This window comes from Suricata suricatta, chromosome 6, assembly GCF_006229205.1.
Source record: "Suricata suricatta isolate VVHF042 chromosome 6, meerkat_22Aug2017_6uvM2_HiC, whole genome shotgun sequence".
Classification (NCBI taxonomy): Eukaryota; Metazoa; Chordata; class Mammalia; order Carnivora; family Herpestidae; genus Suricata; species Suricata suricatta.
Genome location: NC_043705.1, coordinates 69,541,304 through 69,567,539, shown reverse-complemented (window position 1 = coordinate 69,567,539; position 26,236 = coordinate 69,541,304). Strand labels below are relative to the sequence as shown.

The 26,236-nt window shown below is 38.4% G+C and overlaps 2 protein-coding genes across 2 annotated transcripts in view; one reads left to right on the top strand and one right to left on the bottom strand.

Moving 5' to 3' along the window:
* The window catches only part of TTC37 (tetratricopeptide repeat domain 37), an 83,280-nt gene extending 70,956 nt beyond the window's left edge, over positions 1–12,324 (top strand). The window contains exons 41-43 of the mRNA XM_029942621.1: positions 4,152–4,282; positions 5,965–6,088; positions 8,256–12,324. Coding sequence (XP_029798481.1) covers positions 4,152–4,282; positions 5,965–6,088; positions 8,256–8,330 — 330 coding nt within the window. The 3' untranslated portion in view covers positions 8,331–12,324. The remainder of the gene's footprint in view (positions 1–4,151; positions 4,283–5,964; positions 6,089–8,255) is intronic.
* A 9,360-nt stretch (positions 12,325–21,684) lies between these two features.
* Positions 21,685–26,236, bottom strand: part of FAM81B (family with sequence similarity 81 member B) — a 55,948-nt gene continuing 51,396 nt past the window's right edge. The window contains 3 exon segments of the mRNA XM_029941228.1: positions 21,685–21,987; positions 23,898–24,093; positions 25,641–25,776. Coding sequence (XP_029797088.1) covers positions 21,854–21,987; positions 23,898–24,093; positions 25,641–25,776 — 466 coding nt within the window. The 3' untranslated portion in view covers positions 21,685–21,853.

The window sequence follows — 26,236 nt, the reverse complement described above, 5'->3', positions numbered from 1 at the left end:
TCAGGTCGGCGACCATGTTTCATTAATCTTCGCATCTTTGCTTTACCACTGCCTTGTACATAGGAGCCCCTCAATAAATGGTTTTTGAATGAATGTGTGTATAATAATGGTTGTCAAATTTGTGCTGATTTGGTTGAAAAAAATGGTGGCTAATGATAATCGTAGACCATCAAATATCTTATTTTGTTTTATCCCACTGTTACATTTAACAAACATCTTTGTGACATTGATAGCTGTGTGCTGTGGAAGAAACCCTTTTAGTCTAACATTTGCTAGTTACTAAATATTTGGGGGGGTGTAGTCTGTTCTTAATGCTGGGAAATTAAAGCTGACCTGGAATAAAACATAGCAATAACAATGGCAAACATGATAGCGCTTAGCCTGTACTAGGTACTGTTATAGTGTTTTACACATATTAGGTTATCTAATATTTATATTAATCCTGTTTCACAGTTGAGGAAATTAGCCTGCAGTTTAGTAATACCCATATATGCCCCATCTCCTCACCCCCCTCCCCCCACAACCGCAAAAAGTATTTTCTCTAATAGCTTGGGTTCTGGTTCTACTATTTATTTCCTGTGAAAACTTCAGCCAATTAAACTGTTTAGAGACTTATTTTAGTAGTAGTAGTAGTAGTAGTAGTAGTAGTAGTAGTAGTAGTAGTAGTAAAGATGATAATACTACTTTTTTTTTTAATTTTTAAATTTTTTATTTATTTTTGAGAGACAAAGAGTGACAGTGCGAGCAGGGGAGGGTCAGAGAAAGAGGGAGACCCAGAATCCAAAGCAGGCTCCAGGCTCTGAGCTGTCAGCACAGAGCCCGACGTGGGGCTCGAACCCACATCATGACCTGAGCCGAAGCCAATACTTAACCGACTGAGCCATCCAGGCGCCCCTACTTTTCCTTCGTACAGGGTTAAATATCAAATAAAATAACATTTACAAATGCTCTAATAATGCTACTCAAATCTAATTGTTCTTATTATAATATTCGACACTGAACATCTATTAAAGAAAATAAGAGGGGCGCCTGAGTGGCGTAGTCGGTCGAGTGTCCAACTTTGGCTCAGATCATGATCTCTCAGTCTGTGAGTTTGAGCCACGTGTGGGCTCTGTTTTGACAGCTCAGAGCCTGGAACCTGCTTCAAAGTCTGTCTTCCTCTCTCTCTGCCCCTCCCCCACTCATGCTCTGTCTCTCTCTCAAAAATAAACATTAAAAAAAAAGAATATAAGAGATGCCCTATTTCTTTGGTAAACAGCTGGCAGTGTGCAGAGAGCATGGCTATATTAAATTACACTTTATGAGAGGGTACTGAATGTATGACAATATATGGATAGGAAATTACACTGAGAGGTTCAGATAAGGTATTAAGTATCAGATTTCAGAGATAACAAATTCCAAAGTAAGATATAAGATCAAGGTACAGACTTCTGAAGTAGTGGAAGATTAACCTATAAGGAAGCTATAAATGGACTAGAAGTTAGAGAAGGATTATGGAGAAATTATTTTTGGAGAGCCATCTCTATGGCACATTTCCACACACAGATGCCCACATAGGTGAAGAAGGGAGAAAGGGTGTATCTTTTGCTTTCAATCTATACACAATTGGGTTTCATCTTCTAGGGTAACTGATTATGGGATAAACAGTTGAAGAGTAAAAAAAAAAAATCAATAAATAAAAAATAACAAAAATAAAAAAGAATCTTTTTGAATTCTGCCCATGAAAGGAAGGTTCTTAAATTTTTTAATTTTATTTATTTTTGAGAGAGAGAGACAGAGACAGAGACAGAGACAGAGAGTGAGCAGGGGAGACTCAGAGAGAAAGGGAGACACAGAATTCAAAGCAAGCTCCAGGCTCTCAGCTGTCAGGACAACCCGACACAGGGTTTGAACTCACAAACTGTGAGTGCATGATCTGCACTCAGATGCTTAACCAGCTGAGCCACCCAGGTACCCCAAAGGGAGATTTTGATGTATGGCCTCTGAGATCCTAGAGGCACATGTCTAGTAGCATATAGACAGGTATCTGACATAACCCCAGAAGCAGTGGCTCTCTACCTGGTGTTAGGACAGAGAAAAAGAGTGCTTTGGAAAATGAGTTTGTGCCCTGGCAGAAAGTGGTCAGCAGTGGGTGAATCCCAAAGGTGGGTAGCAATATATGCCTGGGTACAAGATGGAGGGAGTGAAGAATTCCTGTGACATGGCGTTCGTTGGCAGCACTCCTGGAGTTTGTTGGAGCCAGGAATGAGTGGTCCCGTGTGAAAGTGGATTGGCGTAGGAATTAACTTAGATCCAATCCAGCAGGGCCACCTAGAGGAGTGATGGGGTCTCAGTAAAAGGAAATGAGAGGTCTCAGGATGGCTTTGAGGATGTGGAGAGTACATGAGATAGAGTGTATTCGTCCAGGTTAGTGGAACTGCAGGTGAGCAGGACTGCCCCACAGGTGTGCATTCTCTGTGGGCTCAGGGCTCCACTCCTGGTTTCATCCTTACAGCAGCCATCTTGAAATTCTTCATGATTTTTGAACAAAGGGCCATATATTTTTATTTTGCACTGGGCACCACAGGGAGACTACCCATGAAGTTGCGATAAAGCCAGGAAAGTCTGGATGAAAAAAAAAAGATTTAAATAGTTGTCATACCTAGAAGTATCCTCTTATAGTGACACCAGTCAAATACAGACTTCTAGGATTTCAGTAGCAGTCTGAAACTTCAACTAGCAAGAAAAGGTAGAAGTGTTGGGAGGAGGAGCTGGCCAGCTGCTGCCACCTGTAACCATATCCTGTGTGGGAGCTGTGGTGGGATCAGATGCAAACCATACCTTTGAATGAAGATTGAAATCCTGAAAAGAAGAGGATATTCTAATTAAGATTATTTGAGATGACCATAAGAAAAATGGATATCATGGAACTACTATAATTTATATCCAGGGACAGAGGAAAAATGCTTCCTCATATAATGAGGTTTAAAGATTCAATGGAAGACAAAAATGTGCATTCTATTGTTTAATATACCAGTTATACATAAAAACTATTTCCTTCTGTAATAATCTTTGGGCTAACTTTACAGAATATTTTTTGAGTGAACATTATAAAAGCAACCAGTGAAAGTTTTGTGTTACTGGTTTTTAAAAATATATTAGGGATTAAGTTTGTTAGTTTGGGCTTTGACTTACTTTCTTTTCCAGATGTACCCAAGGGCTCATTGCTCCCATCTTTGTAGAAGATGCCTCATGACCTCTGTCCTGTCTTTTCAAATTTATTATCTTTATAGCTTCCTCTTCCTTGATTACACTAGTTACTCTTGCCTGTACTATGCTGTTTATTGCCCTAACACTTTTTATAATATTTTTAATAATTTAGTGTTTGAAATGGACTATGTATTGACTCATTATTGAGTTTATTAAAATGTGTATTCTATATTTCTGTAATTATGAAATCTTAGTTACAGTCTGAGGTTTTTATGAAAGATTTTAAGTACATTTTTTTACTTCTAACATAATTTGGGGGACTGTTCACCATTTTATCTTCAGTTATTGTTCCTTAGGAAATATCTGTTATTTCTGAATCAGCACATACTGTAAAACACTACAATTTGCAACCTAAATAATGTATAGATAGCTTAATATTTTTCTTATAAAGTAAAATTCTTTAAAAAAGTTCTCAGTATTGATGAGTTTGATTTAATTCATCTCTGATCTGCTTTGTGCCTTTTTTTCTGTATTGGGACTTTATTAAAATATTTCATTTTAGTCTTTTCTCTCTCCTTAGAAATTCTGAATGTGGGACTTTATCACTACCTGTTGAAGAATCATGTTAAATTGAGTTTTGTATATTTGGTAAAGAAGAGGCTTAGTAACTGATAGACTTTATTCACCTACATAGCAGAATAGTGCATTTTCTTTTAATAAATATTTTAGTGTATTTTAAGTGATGTTTCCTCTTTGAAACCTTCATTTATTCCAATCTGCCCTGTTCTGAAGCTATTTAAGGATAGAAATCAGATCTCAGTCATTTTGTACAATCAGGGTCCCTATAGCATTTACAGGGTGACTTGGACAAGTAGACATTCAATAAATGAGAGTTTAATTGCATCCTCTTAAGGTAAACATCTTGAAAGCTTTGATTGAATATGTGTCTTATGTTTTCACAGGCTAATATTTCCAATGATCACTGGTCGTCTTTGGTTCAAGAAGCTACAACTGAGGCCTTGAAACTTTGCTTTTGTCCATTGGCTGTATTTTTACAAGCTTTGTTACAATTTAACCGCAAAATGGGGGCAAGGTATGAAAAATCTTTGTTCTCTTTTTTTTCTTGGAAATGTTACTTCGCTTTCAGTCCTTCTAGGACAGATTTCACTTTAGTCTAACAAAGTTGGTGTTATTCATATATTCGCTACTACTTTGGAAAAGCTGTTCTAGTAACCAAATAAAGAAGAAAATGAAGTCTTGCATTTGTTTTACAGAAAATAGTTTGGTACATAGAATACGAGAGGTTGGGCATGACAGCATTTCAAATAAACATGGTCTGGGAGTTTGGCTGTCTTAGGATGCATCAGTATTGTAATGTGGATTCTAGAAACCAAAAAGACCCAAGTTAAAAGGTAGATTGACCTAAGCTCATACAAGGCAATAAGCTATGAAAAACTAATGAACATTGAAAAGATAGAGGCATGTTATAAATAACATGGTTCTTATGTCTTAGAAAACCCCAAAGCTTCTGAGATAAAAATATAGTAATTTTAGTGATCTTTTTATTGGAGGGTGTGGATGGGGTCAGAAATAAATTTGAAGAAAACTACTTAAAAGTCATATGAATGAAAAAAATATTTTGAAATTGTGAGAGTGATGTCTGGCTCTAATGGACATCACACTTAATGCAAAACAACTGTAGGTAAGACAGTGGTTTAGGAGCATATGTTACTGGAACAGGGTAGGTAGTGAAGACAGAGCTTAATACATATAAGTACGTGGCAAAGGTCACATCAATGTCCCAAAATAGGAGTGAAGGAAGAATTAAGACTAATGGCTAATCACCAGTTCCAGCACCGTTTATGAATTGTTTATTTTTGGTCATTTTTTTGTGGTAAATTTCACCAAGAAATGTTTTAGGCTGTAATTTATGCTTCCTCATGAACTTGTTCTGCTGAAACTCAGGATAGATGATTTAGAAGACCTTAGCCTCCACCTGCCTGTAATCTGTTAGCATATCCCACAACGTGATCACCACCAAAAGTCAGCCCAAATCAACATAGAGTCAAAGAAAAAACAGTGGGCTCATTATGGTAATTTCTATGTAGAAGCATCTTCAAGATAAGTTCTTTATATTCCGCTTCAATCCAATGACTACTTATAAGATCCCCATTTCAGAACTTCTGAAGTTATAATTTGGGTTGTTTCTACAAGTTTGGAAGTCTTTGGAGTCATAAATGTTAGTAAATTAGGAAAGAAAAACTTAGAACACAGTTGTAAATCAGCCTGTTTTATTACATATGTACATGTATTGTACACGTCCTTTAAAACATACACTAAAAGAAAGCTGGATGTAATACATCTTGAACTTAGAGTAAATTATCTTTGTATTACTTATGGATTTATTTGTTTTCATTCTGTTTTTTAAAAAGTTAGGGGTAGAACACTCAGAAATGCTTATAAATTTTATTTGGAATGAGCCTTAATTTATTTGTATGCAAAATGGAAATAGTGACAGCAACCTAAACCATACACGGTTGCATATATTAAATGTTGACCACATGTGTTAAACACTTAGCATAGTACCCAACATGTAATAAACAGTAAAAAATGTTAGCCATTATTATATTCTTTATTCTATGAAAAAAAATCATGAAGTAATCAGTACCATGTGTGCAAAAGAATGAGAAAGAAAGATAATATGTATGAGACTAGCCAATGAAATATTTTGTGTTAATTTAGATGCTTTGAACTAAATGTAAGTCTCTTTTTCAGAGAGACACGGCGACTTTTGGAAAGAGTGGTGTATCAACCTGGATATCCCAAGTCTATTGTATCAACTGCACGTTGGTACCTGCTGAGACACTTACATGCCAAAAATGACTATGAGCTTATTGACGTAAGGCATTAATTTTATTCACAATATTTCATTTTGAGCCTTTCTTGGAGGAGGCGTGAGGGGACCTGTCCTGTGCATTGTACACTACTGAGCAACGTCCTAACCCCCTAAACACTAGATGCCAGTAGCACTGTCTTCCTCCCTTTGCCCAACTTGTGACAACCAGAAATACCTTTAGACATGCTAGAAGATACTGGTAATTGCCCCTCATTGAGAGCCACTGATTTAACCCATAGGAAATAGATCCTCCTAATGTACCATGCAGAATAAGAAAGTATTGACAGAGGTGCTAGGTGCTGGCTGTGAGTTTTTTATAAGCATTGCACTGGAGGCAAATAAATAGGATAGGTTCGAAAGTAGGAGAATTTAATGGGATCTTCATATTATCTTGGGAGATATTATATTTCTTGTCTTTTCTCTGAGATGCATGTGACAGTTACTACTCCTCATGGGTTGGCTTTGGTATTTAAATATATGAACATAATTGTATGTCTAAAATTCTTTTTAAAAAAGTAGAGTATATAAAACACATACATTGTTTTCTCATAACTTGAGAATTTATAAAATAAAATGAGTGTAAATGAGAAACTTTTTAAATGCTTACAGCATATGAAGTACTGTTTGCCTTTCAATGAAACATAATATTGAAGAAATATAAGTAACATCAATGCCTGGAGAAAGGCATTATAATTACCCTATTGCAAACCAGAAAGGTAAAGCATGTATGGATTCTGGGAGACAGTTCTCCATGCTATTCTTGCATTTCTAAACATCCCCTGAGCAGATGGCCTGACTGCTCTTTGTTCCAGACCATCTTTTCAAGGATATTTTTATAATGACAGCCTTGGGAGGCCGACATAAGTGTCTTCCTCCAAACCAAAAGGTATGCCTATTTATTGACCATCATAAAAGATTTAAGTCTTGGGATGTGTGGGTGGATGAGTCGGGTAAGCCTCCGACTCTTGATTTTGGCTCAAGTCATGATCTCACAGTCATGAGACCGAGCCCCATGTTGGGCTCTGCGTGGAGCCTGCTAAAGATTCTCTCCTTTCTTCCCTCTCTCTCTGCTCCTCCCCTGCTCATGTTCTTCCTGTCTCTCTCAAAATAAATAAATAAACATTTAAAAAAATAATAACAGGGGTGCCCAAGTGGCTCAGTTGGTTGAGTGTCCAACTTCGGGTCAGGTCATGATCTCGCATTCTATGAGTTCGAGCCCTGCATCAGGCTCTGTGCTGTCAGTTCAGAGCCTAGAGCCTGCTTCCAATTATGTGTCTACCTTTCTCTTTGCTTCTACCCTACTCATGCAATGTGTCTCTCTGTCTCAAAAATGAATAAATGTTAAAAAAAGAGTTTAAAAAATAAAAATAAAAAAATAATAACAAAAAATTAAAGATTCTAGTCTCGTAGGCTTAGGGTTCGTTTTTTGTAATTTGATCCAGTATGTATGTGGGAAACTATATGCCTTCCTACGTGTTGCCCCTGTGAGTCTTAGGGGCCAAGGAAAACAAATGTAAATGTCTTGATGCTCATGCGGCTTATTGTACCATAAGTGATAAAAACCTTTGTCTCTGACCCAGGAGAGTCGTATCTTTTGGCAGCATCCAAGGCTAACTTGTTAGCTTGCAAGTAGATCAAAATCCCAGACCCTTCACAATGTTTGAAAATGGGACAACCAAAAATTTGAGTAGTCAAATCAACCTAAATTAAATGTTTAGTTTGTGGAATTGGTGAAAACCTTGCAAAGTTTCTTTCTAGAGCCTAGAATTTAGAACCTCAATTTTAAGCTGTGGTTTTAAAGGAGAGGAATATCATTTGCACAGTTCTGTATATAAAATGTTCATTTTGGGTAAGAGTTTAGAGATGACAGCATTGTAAACAAAACCACCAAATGAAACCTTCCATTTTATACAGTGCTGACAATGGTAACAATCAAAACATTTCATCTTTACTAATTGAGCATTTGAATAAATTGTGCTTTATCTTTGATGTTGCCTTTGGCTGAACAATTTATTTCAGCAAAAATTTCTGGAAAGATTGCACATGGTCACTTCTTCTTGTGTTATTTGATGTTGCTTGCTGCCTTTTGGCATACTTGGCTTCAATAGATTTAATTATAGTTATTGTTAATAAACAAAATACTAATATTCCTGTATGTGATTTCCCGTAGGTGCTGGTAAACAATGCCAAAACTCATGGAGATACAAGAGCATTGGAATTGAATCAGAAATTGTCCTCAGAGTAACAATGCATTACTTTATAGTACAAACAAAGAAAAAGCTATTAGAAAGAATGAATCAATGAATCAACTTTCCCCTCCCCCCCAAAAAACATTAAAAAAATAGTTATAATCATCCACTCCTATTTTAATTCTAAAGACATTTAAGTTCTTAAGGTAGGGATTTAATTTTCCAGAAAATCTTAATGTAACTTTAATTTGAAAAATATCTTTGATTTTAGAAAGTCCATAATAAAAGGAAAAAACAGGATTCCCTTAGATGTTCATCAGTAATTTGTAAACCATTTTTTTTCCATCTTGCATTATGCACAATAGGATATTTTTTGTACCCCTCTATGATAAAGCCTTAATAGCCATTTTCCAAATAGCACATGCTGAATTTTGTTTAAAAGTAAATTCAAAGATGTAATTCCTTCTATCATTTCTAGAGTTCAGCAGACCAACTCATCATTACATCTAAATAACCTTATAGCCTATTTTACTAGTGGCTCATCTCAGATTTTCCTGAAGAAGCATAATGTAAATGTCGGTGAGTCTTAGACTGCCAGTGGATATGTTTGTGTAACTCAGAGCACTCAGGTGTATGACTGCATTAAAAAAATTAATGGAAGATTTTGGAAAACAATGCTGACAGTGTTTAATCGATCATGCAATTCCTTTAATTATGATGAAAAAACTTGAATTTTCTGAAATGAAAAATATAGTGTCTTATTTTCTTTATAGTATGAATATCAGATATAATTTCTAAGTTTCACATTTTAAAACTTGAAAGCACATTTACCTATTTTATTTTTTCAGAAAACCTTTTATATATCTGAAGAAGCTGTATGTTACTTACTTTGGATTTGTGGTTTTAAAAAATGTTTTCAGACATTTACATATATTATTTGTTGTATGAAAATGTGTGGTTGTACAATTTATGTATGTAGTTTTTTTAAATCAGTTTTGTGTTATTTTATGAGATAATATAAATTGACAATGTTCTGTAATTAAATTTTACTCCAGAGGTAGTCTAATCTATTGATCTGACTATAATTTGATGAATTCACAAATTTGGCTAAGTATTATCATCATTCAGACCTATGCAATCAGAATCTTTAAGGAGAAGGGCCTAGGACTGTGCAATGTAAAGGCATGCCTAAGAGATTGAAATGTTCATTCTGGTTTACAAACCACTAGATTAGTCCAATAATGATCCTTCCCTTTACTTTTTTCTTTAATAGGATCAAGCACTTGCCATTCTCTGCCCATCTCTTCCTTATCCTAATGCTTATAATTCATTGTTTTTAGCAGCCTGGCCCACAGACTTAGCAAGAAATGAGCAGGGTATGATCTCTGGTGCCCGTGCCCTCCTGCTTCCTCTGGAAAGCACTTTAGCCCTTACACCAGAATGGGCCGGGTCCATCTGCTTAATGCTTCGAAGTCAGTTCTTGTTTTCCATCTGCTTTCTGGGGTGTCAGTTGCTTCACAAGGTTACTTTAATCTACAGGGTGGATTTGGTTAGCCTTTCCTCCAGGCCTGTGACTTTTTGACTAAGTTGCCTAGTTCTGGCCTCCAGGGACCTCAGGCCCAGATTTTCTAGAAAGGAAGGTTTGAGAACATGCTAGTTAATGCCATCTCAGGTAATTCTTTTCGCATGGATGGATATACATCCTCTCTTTTGTTACCTTTTCTTCAGGTTACTGCCTGCTTATTGTGAGGCTCATGTAATAAGTGTATGATTTTTATAGTGCTTATTTCATACCAGACCTGCTGTTTTCAACATGGTCATGTAATCCTAGTCAGTAAAGGAGAATAGTGCTAAAGAGCATGCTCATAGAAACCCTGAAATGGAATCACTGTTGTCAGATTCTAGGAACTTTAAATTTCATTTTATATGTAAGTTTAGAGAAATTACATAAGAAGTTATTTACTGAAGTGTCAATATTTAGCATTCATATTGTTTATTTGAGAATTATAGTGCATTTTCTGCTGATTTTTATCCACCATTTGGCTATTATTGATTAATTTGGTGTTTATAGGCCAGCTTGGCATCTGACAATCATTTTCTGTGGAAAAAATATATTTTGGCTTATAAGTAAACTTTCAGAACACAATCTCTTTGTTTGAGATCACTTGTCATATTTCAGAAATTTCCCTTGAATTTCTACTCAGGATTTCACTTTACAAAATGAGTTGACAAACTTCCTTTAATTTAGGAATCAACACAACAGAATTGGACAGGGAATTAAGAGGTGCAGTTATCTACACTAGTATGAAATATTAGATGAACATTAAGTAATATTACTGATATGTAATATATGAATATGAAAAGATACATGTTTGGTTGCTTCATAGAATGTTTGAGACTTGTTTTGGGGATATTTTATAGGAACAAAGAAATGAACCGTATTTAATGTATGAGTGAGAAGGGCTAGCAGATCTATTTCCATTTTTGCACACTTTAAAACATGCGGAAACTGTTTGGCAAAGTTGACCCTTATCTCTCTACAGGTCTTTCTTCCACTTCAGTTGCTAATGGATAGAAAGCTTCTCAGACTCCCATGATGCTTATTATAAGGTGTAGCACACAGTCGTCCATTATAAACTGACCATCAATTTGCAGGAGAGGTCTTTTTATTTTGTGTTTTACATTAGAAAAATACATTTGTATATCAGATACAAGTACAATAATCTTCCCACGTATGTATTTTTAAAGACTTTTTATACAGAGAAGGTAAAAAGTCAGAAAGTGCCCTTATTTAAAGTTTATGCTTTATTTTTGGTTTAGAAAATAGAATCACTTAAGACCTATTGCACTGAAAGCCCACTCAGTATCTCTAGCTGTCCCTTTTCATAATGGGTTTTTCCTCTTTTTGGCAGACCAGGAACTTTTTGGATAGCAGTGTTTTAAATTCTAATGTATCTTAAAAATACCCTATATACAACTATAATTTTTAAAATAAATGCTGTTATATTTAGACCTCAAAATGCTTTGGAGAAACTTAAGAATAGGGTCTCTTTAACAAACAGCTGTTATGAAACATTTTAAATCCTTTTTTCTTTTATTTCGGACTTAGAATTGAAAATGCCTATTTGTTTCAGTGAAGGAAATGATGCCAGGAGAGGGATAATTAAAATTGGAGCGTTCCATGAAAAAGAGGTTGAGTTTCCATATGACATCACTCCAGTGTTGAAATAATTTGCATGCCATGATCTCTCCTGAGTTTGAATCAGTCAGTACAAAAGTTCATTTGGGCTACATACTTCTCCTGTATATATAGTACCTATTATAAAAACATTTAAATTATATGAATTTTTCTGGAGAAAAGATGGATAATAAAAAAAATGTTTATCTTGCTGTTTCTGCTTATATGGTAGGCAGAATAATGGTTCCCAACGGTGTCATGCCCTAATCACCAGAGCTTGTGAATATGTGGCTAAGGGGCTATGCAAGTGTGGGTGAGGGTACAGACTTTGAGACAGAGAGTATCCTGGATTATTGAGTGGACTCAGTTTACTCACAAAAGTCCTTAAAAGTGGAGAGCCTTTCAAAGAGTGACAATGGAAGGTCAGAGATTTGATATTGCTGCTTTGAAAATGGAGAAGGTAGTTCCAGCCATGGACTAAGGGCAGGCTCTAGACACGGGAAAAAGCAAGGAAACTTTCTCCAGCGGAGTTCCCAGAAAGGGATGCAGCCCTTCTGGCGCCTCGATGGTAACCTGCGGACACCTGTGTTGGACATCTGCCTTACAGAACTGTAAGGAAATAAATTTATATTGTTTTTAAGCCACTAAGTTTGTGGTAATTTGTTATGGCAGTGTAGAAAACTAGTGCATCACCCACTGTTTATTGTTAAAATGAATTTGCATTCCTTTGAATCTAAATTTTACTAGATCACTGAAATTGGGGATTACCATCTTAATTGTTGTCATAAAAGGGGTCATCAGATAAAGATAATGAGTTATTAAAAATGGTTACTGTGAAAATATAAATGTCATAAGAATTAGGTTCTTACAAATGTGTGGCTGTTTATTTCTATAATAGTTTCTGAACTATTCTCACTCAACACGCTGCTAAGAGCACAGAATCCCCAACGTAGCTGATCAGGTACTTCACTCTCATTCTCTTTAAAAGAATTGCATTAAATTATACTCGCAAAACCTCACTGGTGCTTTCAGTCTGGGTCTCCTTGCTGAATGGGAATGTAACTGATAAACTTCTGTCTTGACCTCTAATTTGTATGTAAATTTGTAAAGTCAGGGCCTTGAGCTAGATTTCTAATGACAGCATTCTGTTATTGTAAGGTCACCAATGTTTCCAGGTCCAAAAAGAGCTGGAGCAAAAATACTAAAATAAATTGCTTGGTGCAGCACCCGTGAAACAGCAACTCTGATTTCCACTAAACAGGGGGCTCCTCTTGTGCTTATAAATCTTGGGTAGTCGACCCTTCCAGAGAGCCCCCTGCTGTAGAAAAGTAGGTAATCAGTTTCAGGTAGTAAGACTGAGCAAGAAAGCAAACCTAACACTCACAGAATGCAGAGAACGTTTTAATGGAAGCCAGCATCTATGAATGGTTGAGTATAATTACATGTGCCTTCTACATACCAAATACTTCTACTTCATACAGAAAGAGCACCCACATTAAATAAGATAAGCACATTGTTTGATTATCTGACTGCCAGGTGGCTTAAATAACTTGAGTTTCTAAGGCCCTGCCTTTTTAAATGCCATTTCCTCTCCTTTGATCATATAAGATAATGGTTGTTGCTTTCTCTATGGAGAAAATATGCCACGTAGTTTAGTATCAGGAATTTGGGGGGCGGAACACTTAATTAAAGTCCTAATCTTAACTGTTGTGTTTAACTTAATAGATCAAGAAATAGATTTTACAAAAGGATTATTTGCTGGCTTCAGAAGTTTGGAAATAAGCCAAAAAGTCAGGTGCTGTGGAAAAAGAAAGATGGTTACAGGTTCTATCTTTGCAGACGTTGTATGTATCTTTGGGCACAAGAGAAAAGCCAGATGGAGCAGAAGATTCTTCATGTGCAAAGAAGGAAATTAGAAAATACACTGCTGAGAAGGCAAATTTATATTGTCATAAGCAGCTTCAGTATTTTATTCCTGAATTGCTTGAGGCCAGCCCTGTAGTGCCTCAGAACCAGTGCTATTTATGTATGATTGGAAGGCTTCTCTAAGGACTATGTCAGAACAATTTATTAACTCACTAGAACCAGATTTACAGTAAGCAATGGTGAGTACTTCTTGAACTTGGGGAAATAAATATGTAGACAGCAATAAGATTTTATGCAAGTCACGTAGCTTCTAATGAAACCAAATAAGATCCAGCATTACAGAACATCTTGGCACTGTCTTTTGCTTCACCAGAGGAGTGTTCTGTGCTTCTTAGGGGGTAATCATTACCCACCAGAGCTTCAGCAACCAAGGAAGGATAGGGATAGATTAAATGATGTGCCAAGCTCTTTACACCATTATTACCTCATTTAATTCTGACGTTTTTTTACAGTAGATACTATACTCATCTTACAGACAAAAAAAAGCTCAGCTTTTCTCTATATTTTTACGCAAATAGAATTAGTCCCCCAAGATCAATACTATTGTCTGATTTGTTAATAATTGGTGACACCTTGGGGGAGAGGGGGGAAATTGGTGATGGGCATTGAGGAAGGCACTTGTTGGGATGAGCACTGGGTGTTGTATGTAAGTGATGAATCATGAGAATCTACCCCCAAAACCAAGAGCACACTGTATACACTGTATGTTAGCCAACTTGACAATAAATTATATTTTAAAAGAATAATTGGTGACACCTTAAAGAAATGTGAATGAGTTGAGGTATGTATCTTTGGGATTGATAAAGTTATCTCACCAGGTTGTATTCTAATGCCGTCATTTACCTAGTTACACTATCTGAATTCTAGAAAGAACCTTGGAAGGAGCCTCCTGCAAAGGACTAACTTGGCAAGTTTATTTTTCCCTCACCTTTATCTGCAAATTTAAACCTATGCAATGATGAGAAGTGTTTCGCGCTTGTTAGATTTTAAACTTAATAGAAACTGAGGCCACAGTGATCTAATTGTTTCAGTTAGTCCTTGGTAACATCACAAGTGCCAAAACATGGCTTTCTCTTTGGTGTTAATCTCTCTTCCGACAACTTTCTCGTGTCTTAGTTACCTAGACCTTCCTAGTTTTTAAAGACCTTCTTTTACTTACCAACTAATCCCTGCAGAGGAGGTACTTGATAAAAGCTTCTGGGTATGTTTTGTTCCTTTTTGAGGGTTTTGTGTTGTTTTTGTGAATACGTAAAAGTCTTTAAGTGCTCAGCAATGGAATTTAGACATAAGGTCTAGAAAGATTCCTCAATATGGAGTTGCTCTGAGTTTCAGAAGTAGGTTTGTCCACCCCCATTCATGTGTCTCCATATGGGCCCCACCCACCTGAAGTCCATCTCTGAATGTCTCCCTTGTGAAAGCAGTGTATTTCTCTTTTGGAGAAATATCTGGTAGTTGGATACTAATGACTTTTAGCGGGTTTTTGGGTAGGCTTCGGTGTCCAGAACTTACAGAGGAAATCTACTTCACTGGATGTTGGCATCCGTACCTTACCCGCCTCCAGTCAATCTCCATAAGGTTTCTTCATTATATTAGCCTCCCTCCCCAGAGACGAGAGAAAGAAGTGCTTTTAAAGTAGAGAAATACTTCCTCATTATAATTTTGTTCCAGGAGAAATCTATATTTTGTACTTCTTTCTGCTTTGGTCCATTGCTAGAATATTGCAAGCCAAGGTATTTCTTCTCACACATAGTGCAAGGACCTTTATAAACTCAAGTATTTTTAGATACTAATGAATCAGAGTTGGATGAAAGAGTACTGTGGAATTTGTCTTTCCCATCAAAATCAAAAGCTCTGTTTATTATTAGCAATCGGTACCATTTATTAAGGACAGTACCTCTTATATATCCAGTACTACAATATAATAGAATGTTTAAGAGTTCTTCTTTGAACTAATGAGTTCAAATTCTGGCTGTACTTCTTAGGAGTGGTATAGCGTCACAAAAATTACTTCATCTCTCTGTGTCTTAATAATAGACATCTCTTTGCAGAATTAAATGAATTAATTCAGGTAAAGTCCTTCGAGAAGTCTCTGATAACTGGTAATAGCTCAACAAATGTTTTTCTAATTTTTCCAATAACCTACGAGGTAGGTGTAATATTATCCTCATTTTAAGTGAGGAAACTAAGACTCCACAGTTAGAGAACATACCCAAAGTCACACAGAGAGTGACTGGTGGGACTCTGGTTTTAAACTAATGTCTGTCAAACCTCAAAACCCCTCAAGACTTAGCATAGATGTTTGGATTATTTTTCTGTTTTCTCAGTTTGTGTCTTTGGCACTATAAAGGGGGACCTGGTTTCTGACATATGCTGAACATATCAATCATGTTTTACTCACAACATTTGTCACATGTGTAAATGCCTTGTAAAAATGAAGTTGCAGAACCAAGGAATGGGTTTACGGAAAATTTAGTCTATAAAGTAGAAAATGTCATTACTGTATATTAAGAGAAAGATATGAAATAACTTCTTTACCAAAAATGAGTATGACTTTAATCTCCCTGAGGGGAAAGTGCCAAACTGGGTAGGAGCCAAAACAGTCGAAAATTTTTCCTGACAACAATCCTTCCTCTCTGGGAGGGGTTACCACCCTCTCTGCATCTGAAAGCATTCCTGGAAGAACTCCAAGTTGACACCATCCGCTTGTAGGAACTCACAGAGAAGCCTGAATTCCTCAAAAGATGATACTCCCTTTCCTACTTTGCCGCCACTGTCTTAAGATACTCACGAAGAAACTTCTAGGTTCCACCTCTGCCTGTCGTCTCAGTGTCCCGTGTCCTCAAGGACTTCCCCTGGTCTCTGTTTCTCACTGTACGCTTCACGTCCTCCACTCTGACTGCTCCCAACTCCAGGCCATCTCTTCCTTCCTCACCTGCGAAGTCTAATGACTATTTCCATGCCAAGTCTTCAGTTTAGATCTTTCTCGCTCCTGCTCCAGGTCATCTCGCTCACTCACCCACTGACGAACTCCACCTGGACATCCGGGAGATACTTCAAAGTCAATTAGTTTAAAACTGAGCTAATTATTTCCACTCTTCTCCATTATTTCACCCCTCTTTCATCCAAATTTGCTTTTCACACTGTGTCTGTTGTCTATTCTCCACACTGCCACCAGAGGGACCTCTCTAAAATGCAAATCTGATAAAGTCACTTGCCTGTTTAACATCCTTCAGGGGCTCCTGGGTGACTCAATTGGTTGAGCTTCCAACCCATTTTAGCTCAGATCATGATTTCATGGTTCGTGAGCCACAGAGCCACCTTGGGCTCTGTGCTGACAGCATGGAACCTACTTGGGATTTTCTCTCCCTCTCTCTCTTTCTCTCCCCTGCTCACATGCTCTTTCTCTCAAAATAAATAAATAATCTTTAAAAAAAAAAAGCATGTAAAATCCTTCAAAGCTACTCTGGACCCTGAAGATAAAGCCCAAGCTCCTCAACGTGAGTTATAAAGTCCTGTGATCAGACACCCTACTTCCCCTAACCTCTCCAGCCTTCCTTTTCATTATTTACATCCTCAGATCTTCTCTCCCACCTCCCACCACATATACTTTATCTTGCAGTGCCTGCTCTGTGTTATATTCTCTTGGCCTCTGGGCCTGTGCCCAGGCTGCTCTATCTCCCTGAGCCCCTGTCTACCAACTATGCCCTTTTCCTTGGACTAATGTCTGCTTATACTACAGAGGGCTCAGTTTAGATACCCTTTGTTCTGGAAGAGCCCTCTGCCCGATTCCCCAGGTCTTCCTAAATGCCTCTTCCAGGCGCTCCATCACACCTCTTCCTTGCCCAAGTATTTGAAAGTTTAGTTATTGGTCTTTTCCACTAGACTATAAGTTCCCTAAGAGCAGGGTTCTTGTTTAGTTTGCTCAACATGGTATCCCCAGTGCCTAGCACGTCAATGAATGGAGGCTGCAAAGATGGAAAAAGTAGTGTCTCACATGGGTTTGGAGATCCCTTTCAAAGGTAAAAATAAATACAGGTATGTATGCACATGTGTATATAATAGGTCAAGCTTTCCCTCGGTGTTTTTGGGTATTACTTGCTGCTATCATGGGTGATACCGATAGAAGTGAGCAGACATTTGGTAAGTTTCTGTATATGATGGGGAAGCTGCTAATGTCCAGTGAGCACTGGGGATGCTTTTTCTTTGACCTTGCGCCTTATTGCTCTCCTGCCTATTAGGTGGTGAGCTCATCCACCCCACATGGGGCTGAGAAGGTGCTTACCCATGTAGCATAAGGTAAGGCATTTGTCCTCCATCTTCAGCAGGGAAGCAAAATACTTGGAACATTACTGGTTAGTCCTCAGTGTAAATAATTTCGTATTATTTTTACCCCTAAAGCAGGTTTTCACAAGAGGAAGGAAATGGCAGGAAGCACTGGGAGGCAGCGGGACCCTTGGACTATCCAAATCTGTTTAGGGGGTGTTTGTGACTAAATTGAGAGCTCTCAGAGATGATTTAACACATGTCCCAAGTCCACAGGGTGGATCTGGATTGCAGATTCTGTGATGGTCAAACCTTGTACTGTATTTGTGGGAGAGAAGTCTGACATTTCTTAAGGGATTGAGTGTTGCTGCTTGATAGAAAATAAAGTGTATACTGAGTCTCTCTAGGGGCATTGTTCATCCTTGTCATCTTTGTGGATCCATGACAAAATAAATGCAAAGGGAAGGAGACCCAGGGCTCCACTAGTCCCCTGAGCAGAGGTGAATTTGTGGGAAAATGATGGCTCTTAAGCTCCAGGGCCCCTCCCTTACTTAGCTCTAACAATCTGTTTACAAGGTTGTGGTAAAATTTAAAGAGGTGAGACATTTTAACTACAATAAGACCATTGATTAATGTCATCATCTCAGCTCCCTCTTCCACTGATGTCAGATACCCCAGGAGGGCTAGGGGCATCTTTGGATCCAGCAAAAGAGAAGTTGAGTTGGGGATCATAGTCACTTCTAGAGGGAGGAAAGTTGTGGCTATTCTGAGGTAGCCATGGCTTTCAGGAATATTCCTACAACCTTCTGTGCCAATTCATCAGGACAGGGCATTAACAATAAATCAAAACTGTATAAGCTTTAGGCCCTATAAAACCTAGATCTGCCTTCTCACTAGGCCCAGCTCTCAAGTTATCTACCACCTATGCAAACCTGTGAACACCCCAGCTTGAGATTTTAAGCAAGAATACTGGCAGAAGACCCTTTGATTCCACTCCTACCCTCTTGCATTGCATTCATTTCTACATAGTACTACCCTGTCACCACCGGAGAGAGAGATCCATTCTGCAAACCCTTTGGCTTGATTATAGGATGAAGTTACAGATATAGTGTAGCTATTATTTGAACTTCAATTTAGAGCATTTCTGCTCACAAGGAAAAAAAAACTGTGGAGTAAAAAATGGATATGAGTGAGATGACTTGGCTCTTGGTCGGTCTGGATTCCTAATTTAACCCTTCCTATAACCACTTACTCGGTTCATTACAAAGAGTTACTCATTCAGCCTAGTAGTATATTTGTTGTGGTGGATGTTTTTAAAATATAGGTTTATAGAAACAAAAATATTATCACAATGTAAAAACATTTATAAATTCTTATGTAGAAAGCAAAGTTCTTCATAATCTAATCATGGCTAAGTTTATTGTAAATTGCTACATGTAAAAAATTTTTTTAATGTTTATTTATTATTCAGACAGAGAGAAACAGAGCATAAGTAAGGGAGGGACAGAGAGATGGAGACACAGAATCCGAAGCAGGCTCCGTCTCCGAGCTGTCAGCACAGAGCCGGACCCAGGGCTCAAACCCACAAACCACGTAATCATGACCTGAGCCAAAGTTGGACACGTAACCGACTGAGCCGCAAAGGTGCCCCCCTACATTTGTGAATAATATGTGGTATGCATACTCTGTGTAACATATTTTAAAAATATACATATTTTTTAAATGTTTATTTGTGAGAGAGAGAGGGAGAGAAAGAGGGGATGAGAGAGAGAGAACAAGTGAGAGCGAGCCAAGCAGGGTAGGGGCAGAGAGAGAAGGGAACAGAGGATCCCAAGCAGGCTCTGGGCTGACAGCAGAGAGCCTGGTGTGGGCCCAAACCCACAAACAGCAAGACCATGACCTGAGCTGGGGTTGGACACCCAACCAACTGAGCCACCCAGGTGCCCCTAAAAATATTTTTTGACATAGTGGGATCATATCCATATTGCTTTGTAACTTACTTTTTTTTATCTAACAGTGAATCTTGGATATCTTTTTGTGTTCTTTTTTATCTAATATTTATTTCTCCTTCGGAGAGACAGAGAGAGACAAAGAGAGAGAGACAGAGTGTGAGTGTAGAGTGGCAGAGAGAGGGAAACAGAACCCGAGGCAGGGTCCAGGCTCTGAGCTGTCAGCACAGAGCCCCACGAAGTACGCGAACCCATGAACTACGAGATCACGACCTGATCCAAAGTCAGATGCTTAACTGACTGAACCACCCAGGCACCCCTCTTTCTGTGTTCTTTTTAAGGGTTGGATAGCATTTTTATCTGGTGATATCATTAATTTAGTCAGACAATTCCTAATATTTGAGTTGTTTTCAGTTTGTTTTACTATAACAAAGGGTGCTGAAATGAGCATCCTTGGTCATACATCTTTGCACATTTTGGAAGGTTTTTTTAATTCTCTGTAATATAAATTTCTAATAGTAAAATTTCAGGGTCAAAGGATAAATGCACTGTAAAATGTTAATAGATGTTTCCAAATTGCCCTGTTAGTCACTGTACCAATAATATAGAGGTGCACACTTCTCAATAGCCTTGCCAACCAACATTATTAATTGCTTCAGTTTTGGGGTATATGAAAATGGTTCCTTTAACTTGTATTTAATAGGTTGAATGTCTTTTCATATCTTCATTTATTATTGTATCCTGTGACTTGCCTTTTCATATAATTTTTTTTATCAACTTATAAGAATTATTTAGTATTACCTGAGATATTGGCCCTTTGTCTTAGCATGACACTTGTTTGCAAAGGATACTTGCTATTATTCCATTTTAAACTCTTAAATCCTGCTATGAAAATCCCTTGGAATGTAGTCCATGATGCTTTGTGTAAATAAGTAAAAATAAATGGGGATGTTTCATATAACTAAAAAATTAGGTGGGCATTGGTCAAAAATTTATTTGGAAGGTAAATTTGTACTTTCTTGGGGGAGAAGTTATCACTTGTCCCTAAACCAAGTCAAGAGACTAAGTCTGAAGCAAGAGTCCTCTTACCAGATTTACAGAAAACTCTTTGATTAAAAATTAGTCTTTGGGGGCACCTGGGTGCTGAGTCGTTCAAGCATCTGACTTGATTTTGGCTCAGGTTATGATTTTATGAGCTAGAGCCCTGTATTGGGCTCCATGCTGACACTGAGGAGCCTGCTTGGGGTTCTCTCTCTCTTGCTCTCTCTCTGCCCCTGTCCTGCTTGCACTTACACTCCCTCTTTATCTCTAAATAAATAAATAAACTTTTAAAAAAAGAGAAGCAAAAAAAAAAAAAAAGGGAATCAGTCTTTGTTTCAGCAGTGTATGACATGAACGGCTTATTTTTACTTTTAATGATTTTATTGCCTAATACTAGTCTCTACATTGAACATTTATGTCTAGAAAAATTAGAAATATTTTAATTTTATAGGAAACTGATTTGTTTTTGAAGTACTCCTGACTACACCTAGATCAAATTATGTTGGATAATTTTTAATGGAAACTGGCATATTTTCTTATTTTGCATAGTTAGCTCTTACTTGTTCATATTTCTGATACATCTTGAGTGTAATGAATTAATAATTTAAATATGCATAAATTAGACTTGCTATAAATATTCGGATTGTTAGAAGACAAGAATGTCTGGATCAGAAGTTGCAATTTGATAGCCTGCTCATTGTATTCGCCCCACAGACATTCCCTCCCAGGGTAAGAACTATTTTTGAACTAGATGCTAATGCTTATCAATGGCTTCATATAAAACCAGATTTCTAGTTTTTCTTAAAAAATGAAATTTGGGCACCAATGGATTAAATGCATATTAATAATGAGCTAGAACTGCATGGTGGCTATTTTATAGACAGAGTAAGTGGTTTGATTTGCCACAGTTCCTGCCCCTCTTTTAAGTTTATGCCAGTCCCGTTTCACATATATGTACATTTTGTTGAATGCTCTTTTTTATAGGCGAATAAAAATATAAAAAGGCATGTATGTAAAAAAATTTCCTTTTTCATTAATAAATTAGTGAAGACATCATAAACTTCTCTGCTTTATTGGGTTTTCTGGCACGTTCATTTCCTGAAAAAGGTGATAAGAAATACAGAGGTATAAGCAGCAGCCAGCATCCCAGAGATATTAACTTCTTCCCAACTTTTGCCAGCAAACCACTATATTGTCTGATGAAAACGATGATCAAAAAGTTTTATGCTTTCTGCAGTTCCTCTATCTTACGCTGTAATTTCTTTAGGTCTTTCTGTACTTTCTGTTTCTCATAATCCATCTTTGTTTTCTGTATTTGTTGGAGGGAGCTGAGAGAGTCATGAACAGATTTAAATCCTGGAAGAGGATATGAGAAAAGGTATACTGCAATTAAACAATGCATTGGAACTTCTTTTTTTAAACAAAAGTTGCTAATCAGCAGTTCTGCCATAATTGATCATCATTTAATTCAAAGCATGTTATATTCCATTAAGACCAGTCTAAAAATGTACAATAATCTATTTCTTGTATGTCATGAAGGTACATTAATGATAGTGTTTCAGCTTGTATCTGGCTTCATTGAGATTCCCCTCCTCCTTGCCCAAATATATTGCATAACTAAATAATTCTATATTTCAAGAGAGAAATTTAAAATATTTCCTTCTTTCTGTATACTTAAGAGATTTAGATAATCTCTTTTTTAATTCTTGTTACCAAATTGAAGATAAAGAACACAGGTGAGACTTTAAACTTCTCAGAAAGTGACCTGTTGAGGGACCTAAGGAGTGGCCACCAGGGGTTCCCTCCTACCCCACGCCCAGCACTTCTATCTTTCTTACGCAGGTCTAGTCATTCAGGACCACGGGTCCACCTGTCTGGCCCTCAGGCTTCTTAGGGTACAGCCCATTTCTTGTTCACTGAGCCTTTCCCATAATCCTTTCTCCACACATTTTTATTAAAGGCATAAAAGAGCACACCATTAATTTGAAATTCCCCTTTACCAGAACTTCCAGTTAGTAAAGTGCAGAAACAAACAGAATGCAAATTCCTCTTTTGCTCATCCTGGGGTTATACTAATGCAATGAATATAACCAAACCTTTGGTATTTTAAGTAGAAAGCTGGGCCCTCAAAGAAGGGCGAGTTAGGTTTGGGATAGAATTCCTGGACAGATGATTCATTATTTTGGTTTGACAGTGGGAGACAAGGGTAGGGGCAGTGGGGGTCAGATTTCTGGGCAGTAAATTTTACTTCTATGCTAGGAGCATCGGGCAGAATGAGACCCTAATGTCTTCTCAAGACACCTTCAAGGCATCTCTGTACAGGACCAACATTTGAGAGAATTTGCATGAATTTTTCTGAGACCTAGAAGACAGAAAATGAGTTGGGGCACTCTTTAATAAAGGAACCTCTGATTCTGGTAATTTCCTCAGAATTGTGACTCGAGGCAGATGGCTGCGCCACAGCACCTGTCCCATGTCCTTCCCTTTGACAAATTAGAGGAGCCTTTCCAATTAATCCTCTTTGATGTTAGCGCAGCTTGACACTGCTGCCGTTAGCCTCCTTAAGAAGAAAAGCAGTCATTATACCGGACTCTGTTAATTCATCTCTCCTCTCACTTGTAAAGGTCAGGTCTCCAGTCTGACATCTGCCCAGGCTCATTACCTGCAGTTCAATGAAAGCATTCGATTTCAGACCCTAATTTCATGATATACCACGAGTCAGGTCTTGGTCTCAAGGACTTTCCACATCTAACAATTCTATGATTCTATCGTCTTAGTAAAAAAAACAAACAAACAAAAAAACCCCTCACAGTGTTGGCAAACTCGTGACACTGCCCATTCTGAATGAAGAATGTGAACTTGTTGACCTACCTTCCACTGGCATGCTGACATTCTATGGAATATTTAGAAACGTGAGATAAAATAAAAAGGATATCGATAATGACAGGATGGATCCATGGCCATGAGCTCCAAGTAGGTAACTCCGAGGAACCAGAATAAGCAAGAACTAGTGTTCTTTTTTTTTTTTTTTTTTTTTTCTGAGAGACAGAGAGAGACAGTGCGAGCTGGGGAGGGTCAGAAAGAGAGAGAGACAGAGAATCTGAAGCAGGTTCCAGGCTCTGAGCCAGCCGTCAGCACAGAGCCCGACTCGGGGCTCAAACCCACAAACCGTGAGATCATGACCCGAGCCGAAGCCGGACGCTCAACCGACTGAGCCACCCAGATGCCCCCAAAACTAGTGTTCTTAATCAAAAGTGTCTGCTTACCTGATTGATATTCAGTCTGAATTTTCTCTAATTCACCCCAGATGTGCTTTTCCAATTGGTTCACCTTTCTGGACAGTTTATTTTCTATATGCTTTATTCTGCTTAGTTCTGCTTCCTGTTTCTCTGTGTTCATGAGATTCTCCAACTTGCTCGAAAGCTTCAGTAATTTTTCTTCCATTTTATTTTCAGACTTTTCCTATAAATGATAACATGAGATAAAACTGCAGAAAACTGAGGTGGATTTGTACTTCAGCTTAGGGAGTGTTTTTTTTAACAAGTTCACTTTTCCATATTAAACATGAAAATTCCAGCCAAGTTCCTATGTATCTAAAACTGTGTTCACACGTGTAAGAGTTCATCCCTTTGTTTGGCCTTGTTTGCAGTTTCCAGAATTCTGCATGTGATAGGAGAAAGAAAAGAAAGGACTGTGGTCTTGCTGAAATGCCTGGAGGAGTTGGAATTATAGTCTAGTGCTTAAAGAAGGGTGGTCAAGGAAGGCATTTTAGACACTGCTTGATCTAAGCTCCTTCGTCATGTTCCTGTTAGACGTTCCTATTCCCTCCAGCTTCGTATCTCTATGTGGACGGAGTTCAGTTTAGAACAGTGATTCTGTTGTCTATTGGTCTCACCTGGACCATCACACCACCACCCCACCCCCCAGCAAACTCTGATTTAATTGGTTCACAGTGGAACTCAGGAATTGGAAAACTCTCCAGGTGATTCAAATTGTAGTGAGAGCCCAGGTCTGCGTGGATGCTCAATGCTCAAGAGCTCCTCTGCTCCTCCTCACCCCCTCACAGGGAATTTGCCAGCAGAAACTGGGTGACTTTGACTTAGCCCCATTGTTCCTCCTGTCTTTGGCCCTGTCTGCCTCAGGGAGGTGGGTTCCAGCCTCTCTCTTACTTGTCGTGGGAAGCTTCTGCCTACAGGTGAGTCTGTGGTCACCTAGTGCTGCCTAGAACTGGTGGATGAGTCTGTCTAAATCCGAGAGAACTAGCAGGCCCCGTTGGCTGCACATCGGACCCCACAGCCTTATCAGTGAGAAAGCTGGAATGGTTATGTACATCTCTTGGACTCCTGCCTCTGTCAGCTGTCTACAAGCTCAGCTGCCCAATGTCCCTCACTGAAGTTCCAGAAACATCTTGTTTGAATCAGCAGCAAAGCCGGCAGTCACTGATGACACGGATGCCCTGTGCTATTCTCCTGTTGGGGCTAACAGCTGGCTGGATGTGCTGCCTGGAGTGAAGGCACCTGCAATCCGTAGACTCCCCTCCATCCTCGTAGTCTGGCCCCAGAGCTGGGGGTTTCTCTATGAGGCTGCCTCAAGAAAAGAAGTTTTGAAAACCTTTGGTCTACGAATGGATCTTCAGAGAGGTAAACTGACTTGTCTCTGGCAAAAGTTTTCGGATTTTATCGTGTCTAAGTATCCCCTGGGGGGCTTGCCTAGATGCACAGATCTCCTGAGGAGGCTCCAGGGACTTCAGTTCTGGGTTGGGACCAGGAATCTGTATTAAAAAACAAACAAACAAAAAAACTACCACCTCTCTTTAGGTTATTCTGGGTAGAACACACTCAGAAGTGTGAGTTCCCAGAGTTGGAGAGTAGCACACAGAACCAAAAGGCAGGTGTCTGGATTCCCATTCTGGGCCAAAAAAAGGAAAGTTACTGACTCTGTGAAGTTACTGTAAATGTTCCAGCAAAACTTTCAACATCCACACCATGACTATGCAGCTGTTTACTTACCAGCTTCTCCTGTAGTAGCTTCAGACATTGATTCACATGGCCACGGTAGTCTTTTTCATAGTCGAGGAACTGTTTTTCTGTCCATTTTTGATGGTTCTCAATTTCCTCATATAGGGTATTTGAAAGTGAATTAAATCTAGGGGAAAATAGTTCTATTTTAATAAAGTAAATTGAAACATAAAATCACAATTTAGTATTGAAAGCCTCTGCAGTATTTTCAGATAATGAAGCTCAAGGTGTCTAACAAGTACTTATGGGTTGATGCGGGAGGTGGCCGGTGAGGGAGCAGGTTTTGGGTCCCCCTCTGCATGCCTCAAAATAACACCTGCACATGGAGCCACAGAAGCGCATGCATCATCCATGCAGATTTCCTCTTAGTGCCCGGGTGCATGGTATGTGTGGAGGAAACACTTTGACAAGCCACTTGGGATGGGGATATCACTCCCGGGTAGGTAGGGGTCAGCAAACTTCTGCTATAAAAGGTCGATAGTAGATACTTTAGGCTTCATGTGTCATATGGTCGCCGTTGCAACCAATCAGTTCTGGAACCACTCATTGCTGCCATTGCAGTGAGAAAGCAGCCACACATGATACAA